Source organism: Psittacula echo (genome assembly GCF_963264785.1).
Source record: "Psittacula echo genome assembly, chromosome: 24".
NCBI classification, from domain to species: Eukaryota; Metazoa; Chordata; class Aves; order Psittaciformes; family Psittacidae; genus Psittacula; species Psittacula echo.
Window position 1 is genome coordinate 6,043,281 of NC_137759.1, and position 6,000 is coordinate 6,049,280.

The following is a 6,000-nucleotide window of genomic DNA, read 5'->3' on the forward strand; positions in this document are numbered from 1 at the left end:
TGGTTCCGTATGGCCAGCGCCTGGGATGGGATGGAACAAGCACAGACCAACTCTGTGAGGCACTGTCCCTGCACCGGGCGCTCTGCCCAGCCATGGGGTGCCCTGTGCCTGGCACAGTAGCACAGGCCCCCATCCCCATGTCCTCCCATACCCACATCCCCATCCTGAGAGCATCCCTGGGGTTCCTCCAATGAACCCTGTGCTGGTTGCCTCCTCCTGTGCTGGGCTTTGCCTGCTGTGCTGGGGCAGCAGTGCTGGTGCTGCCAGCATGGCCCCACATCCAACCTCCCAAAACCTTCCCCACGTCCATCCCCCCCCAAAACCTGCTCCACATCCATCTATCAAAACCTGCCCCACATCCATCTATCAAAACCTGCCCCACATCCATCTATCAAAACCTGCCCCACATTCATCCGTCAAAACCTGCCCCACATCCATCCTCCCAAAACCTGCCCCACATCCATCTATCAAAACCTGCCCCACATTCATCCATCAAAACCTGCCCCACATCCCTCCTCCCCAAACCTCTCCCACATCCATCCATCAAAACCTGCCCCACATCCATCCCCTTAAAACCCGCCCCACATCCATCTCCTTAAAACCTGCCCCACATCCATCTATCAAAACCTGCCCCACATCCATCTCCTTAAAACCTGCCCCACATCCATCTCCTTAAAACCTGTCCCACATCCATCCATCAAAACCTGCCCCACATCCATCTCCTTAAAACCTGCCCCACATCCATCCCTCCAAACCTTCCACGCATCCATCCCCCCAAAAAACCTGTTCTTAGCTTAAAACCCGACTTTATGCCTGGTGCCATTGATCACAGCTCATCAGCTCTAATGCAGCATTTGCCAGTCCAGCGAAGGCCCTTGGGGTCAGGTGATGTTTTTATTCCCCTCCAAAAAGAATAATTATTATTATTCCCCTGCTAAGCACGTGCCCTCCTGTTTCAGTCGCCTTTGCTTGGGCTTTTATAATGATCATTAAAATAAGTAATTCTTTTTTTAAACAAAAGGCAGAAAAAGGTGTTTTGTTTGGAGGGGATTTTTTTGTATTGTTTTGTGCGCGTTTGAAAATTGTTTCCCAGTAAATCCTGGCCCTTTGTATTAATTTTACATTTAAAATGTTACCTTGCCAGGGGCAGGGTTGGCACAACTGACTCGGGGAAGGAGAGAGAAGGAGAGAGAGAAAAACCCTGCTCCTTAATTAGTGCGTTTCCCTGTGTGCTCAGAGTGCTTATGAAGCAGGTAATGAGCTGGATGGGGCTGGACGCTGCCGCTCCCCACCCTTGCTGTCTGCGGTCCCCCCTTCCCTTTTTGGGTCATCCTTCACCGTGTGATGAGTTTGAGCCAGGCTCAGCCCTGCTCCCGCCTGCCGGAGACCCAACTGGGAGCCCCCAGGACACTGATTTGGGGTGGCCACAGGAGCTGTGGCCACCGTCCCTACCCCACGCAGGACACACTGACCCCTGCAGCCGCTGAGCATCCCTTCATGCAGCGCTGCTCCTCCAGCCCTGGAGCCGTGTGGTGCCCCCATCCCTGCTCGTGCCGAGGGAGACCTCAAATTAATTAGCAAGGAAAACGAGCTCGATGTGCGGAGATTAAAGCCAAGCTGCCAGGTTGGCTCCTGGGGGAGCGGGGCAGTTTGGCCGCCAGCTCCATGGGCTGCAGTGCCAGGAGCTGCAGGGGGCTGCAATGCCCCTCCTCAGGGTGCAGTGTAGGGATTGGGGTGTTGCAGGGGTCACCCCGAGGAGCCGGGAGCTGCCAGTGTGTGCCAGAGCTCTCCAGCACTGCTAATCCCTTGACGTCTCAGGTAATCAGTGCCAGAAGCACAAATTACACCGGGGTTGCAGCGCGGTGCCAGCGCTGCCACAGCATCACCATGAATAGTGGTCCTTTTGTGACTTAAAAGGTGCCGGTTTATCACAGGGCTCTGGGTTAATCTTGTAGGTTAATGGGGACACTGGAGTGGGAAGGAGAGGGGGTGATGGGGAGAGGAGAGCGGTGCAGGGCTGGGTTGGATCAGGCTCTGAGTTCTGGTCGAACCAAGGTTTTTGGCATACGCCATCCCCATGGTGGGATGCGGTGAAACGTGGTCCCCCTGACACCGGTTTCTCCTCCAGGTTTCAGCACGGGGATTACACAGTGGAAGTGAGCATCAACGACTACCTGGACATCTACTGCCCACACTACGAGGAGCCGCTGCCCGAGCGGATGGAGCGCTACATCCTCTACATGGTCAACTACGAGGGGCACGCATCCTGCGACTACCGTCAGAGGGGCTTCAAGCGCTGGGAGTGCAACCGGCCCGACTCCCCCAACGGGCCCCTCAAGTTCTCAGAGAAGTTCCAGCTCTTCACCCCCTTCTCACTGGGCTTCGAGTTCAGACCCGGCCACGAGTACTACTACATCTGTGAGTAGGGATGGAGGGGAGGGCGGTCCAGTGAGAACACCCCAGGGATGTCTCCCACATCACCCCGCAGTGCAGACCAGACCTGGATGCTGAGCCACAGCTCAGTTTGCATTGGATGCCCCCAAACCCATCCTTGTGGCGACAGCAGCAGCATGTCTGAGTCAAGGTGGATATCCCAACTGGCGCATGCTTCATGCCAAAAGCCTTCTCCAGGGCTGAGTCACAGCCATGGGGTGGCCACAGGGGTGAATGGGACTTTCCAGGGACCACGGGATGATGGGGACACAGAGCTCATCTCCACGGGACCAACACTAGGCACTGGTCATGGTGCTGCACCGAAGCGGTGGCACAGCCCTGCCAGCCCCAGGCAGTGGCCCCGCATGCTCCCGTGTATTCCCATGCGCTCCCAAACTGCACTCCCCTTTCTCATCCAACAGATAAAGCCCAAACTGGCTGACTATGGGGGAAACCTTCCCCTAGGCACCAGGCAGTGGTGGCAGGACCAGGCCGATCAGGCCCCTCATTGAATTTCTGCCTCTGGAGCGCTGGGCACGGGGGGCCAGAGCCCCAGATCCATGGCAAAATCAGCTGATGGGGCTCGGATCCATCACTGTGAGTCTGGCAATCAATAAAGGGTTGAAAAACCATAAAGGAGAAGCCCTGACCCCCAGCACTCAGCAGTGTCACGGGCAGACAGGGGCTCCTCTTCCCACGCCGGAGCCAGCCGTGTGCTTATCTGCCTTATTATTTCTCCCCCTTTTTCCTAAAGCATCTGTTTTCAGCCCACTTAATTTGTTCCTTTTATCTATATTAAATTACCATTTTTGCCCCCCTCTCCCTTCCCCTCTGTAAAATGTCACTTGTGAAATAACAGCAGCTACAACTCTCTCTTCTCCCCCCCCACCCCCCCCCCAGTTTTATTTTATTTTATTTTATTTTATTTTATTTTTAATGTCGTTAGGGGGAGATTACACAGAAGTAAATGGTGAAGCTGATCATTGCTAAACCGGTTAGAATTCATGTCATGCGGAACATTAGAAATTATGCCTCTTTGAGGAACCGTATTTAGCAGACATGAAAGAAAAGAAATTACCTCCTCCTCGAGCTCGCAAATTGGAATGCCATTAACCTTGCGGGCACGGGGACGCACTCGCTCTCCCGGGGCCGGGTCAAGGGCATGGGTTGGCCCTGGGGGACAGAGCCGGCGGATGGAGCTGCTGCGGGATGCCCGTGGTGCGGCTTGGCACTGCATGGCACGGCATGGCACGGCATGACCTTCTCCTTCCCATGTTGGGTGGTAGCACCATGGAGGAAAAGCAAAGGGAAAACTCCCAACCGTGGAGGCTCTGCAGCATCTCCCGTTGGATGCCACCGCTCCCGTGGCCGTGATGCTGTGCTGGGCGCAGGGGCTGGATGTGCCTGTCAAGGGGTCCAGGGGTACCATTGCGAGGGGCCATGTGGAGACAGGGGGGGCTGCGGCCCCTCTGCAGCTGCCGTATGGGTTTATGTGGTTAAAATAACCCAAATGGGTCCTGTGGGGCAGGGGGGGATGGCCCCCAGGTCACCATCTGTACAGGAACCTGCTGTGTCTGTCCCTCAGAGCCAAGGGGAGGGATGGTGGTGGCCACCTGAGGGGACTGCATGTGCCCCTTGCTGCTGCCTCTCCTGCGAGCAGCATCCTAATTCCCCTTCCTTCCTGAAGCTGAAATGAAACTTCATTGTGAATAATGCTCTCTGCCCTTCTTTAGTGCAAAAAAAAACCCCACTCTGAAACAATATGAAATTCTTTTAAAAACATATATATAAATCACATTTTCTCCTATTGAGAGGGGACTTTCACCAAGATAATTATTGCAATTACTCCCTTTCTCTCTCCCAGTGAGTATTATTCTTCTTCTGTGCCTTTATCCTCGTTTTACCTGTTGAGGGAAGCAGCACAGCCCTGCCTGTGCTCGCAGCCCTTCACCGCAGGGACAGAGCCCTGCGAGCCATCGCTCCCTGCCCAGCTGCACTGGGACCACTGGGGGCCCTTTGTGGGGACACAGCCCCCCCTAACCTGCTGCTTCTCCCCTTTGCTCCCCTGCAGCCGCGTCCCCCCCAAACACAGTGGACAGGTCCTGCCTGAAGCTGAAGGTTTATGTTCGGCCAACAAGTGAGTGACTGGGGGGGCCCTGGGTAGCCCATGGGGTGAGGGGGTGGTGGTCCTGGGCGAGTGGGGACCATGGTGGGGGACAGGATGCTGCAGGTCCCACCTGGGTAGCACCCGATGGGGAACGGGGCCAATGCCCACCTCCATGCCACAGCCGTTCCAGGGTGTTTGTGCCATGGCAGGCGCTGTGCCTGGTGATGGCCGTTTGCTGCCGAGTTCCATATGGGGGGGGGGAATGAATAATAATCTCTGCACAGTGGCTACTTTTCAGAATCAAATAACTCAGCCATTTAAAAAAACAAATTAATAATTTTCTTCTCCTGTTAACGTGTAATTAGCAAATGGCAGCAGCTCTCCCTGGGGACGAGTGCCTGCGAAATGTCACCGTTAAAAAGGATGTCTTTCTCTTTTTTTTGTGTTTGCATGGCTTTAAAATAAAACCCAGTATAATGAAACCATCTGTAAAAAATCATTCTGTTTTGTTCAGGAGTAGGGCATAGCGGGAGGTGGGGATGGCTCTCCTGGTAGCAGTTTTTAGTGTGTTAATGGTATTGGGGGTTATTCCCTCATGGAGAGGGTGCCTTTGTGCTACCCTGGGCACAAAAGACCCTTGGCTGGGTCCTTGGAACATTCTCAGTTTTCAGTGCATGTAGCAGTGATGCCTTTGGGGAAGCAGGGATTTGGTGGGGCATCAGCACCCAGCTGCTTGCTATGGGGGAAGCCGCTGCATCAGCAGCATCCGGACCCCAGCCCCCAGGATGCTGAGGTGGGATCTGTCTCTGGCTCACGTCTGTTTCCTTTCCTCTCCTGCAGACGATTCCTTGTACGAGTCCCCGGAGCCCATTTTCACCAGCAACAACTCCTGCTGCAGCCTCAGGGTGCCGCGCGCCATGCTCGTGGTGGTGCCGGTCGTCTGGACGCTCCTGGCCTCGTAGCGCTGACACCGACGCGCTGGGGAGCAGCTCCGTGGAGCATCACCTCCGGCCACCCCCTGCCACCTCCGAGCCGCGGTGCCCGGGGAGGGTTGGTGCTGCTGATCCTGCCACCGAACGGCCACCGTGCCAGGGGCTGGCACCGGATGTCCTGCGGGATGGATCCCGGCTGCACACGCTGACAGCTCCCGTCCCCGCACTTGCGGCTCGCTCAGCGCCGGCTCTGCCTCTTGGATGTCGCTTTTTGCATTTCTAGACCAAATACAGAGGCCTCGTTGTTTGGTTTGGGGGGTTTTTTGTTTTTCTAAGGAAAAAAGGGGCTTATTTTTGTTTGCTGGGTTGTTCCAGCCCGGGCTCCCCCGTGTCAGACTGACCCGCATGGGGCCGGGCTCAGCCCTGCACTGAGCCCTGCTTTCACACCGGACACCAAGCAGCTCAGTGATGGTGCCGACAGCTCCGTTGTTACAGACTCCTTCCCAGCCCAGACACCGCTCTGGCACC

The 6,000-nt window shown here is 55.7% G+C and overlaps 1 protein-coding gene across 1 annotated transcript in view; it reads left to right on the forward strand.

Moving 5' to 3' along the window:
• Positions 1-5,502, forward strand: part of LOC308229689 (ephrin-A2-like) — a gene marked incomplete at its 3' end in the record, with an annotated part of 61,522 nt that extends 56,020 nt beyond the window's left edge. Inside the window, exons 3-5 of the mRNA XM_080633876.1 lie at positions 2,129-2,418; positions 4,505-4,570; positions 5,381-5,502. Of these exons, the coding sequence (XP_080490002.1) occupies positions 2,129-2,418; positions 4,505-4,570; positions 5,381-5,502 (478 nt within the window). The remainder of the gene's footprint in view (positions 1-2,128; positions 2,419-4,504; positions 4,571-5,380) is intronic.
• Between the last annotated feature and the right edge of the window lie 498 nt (positions 5,503-6,000).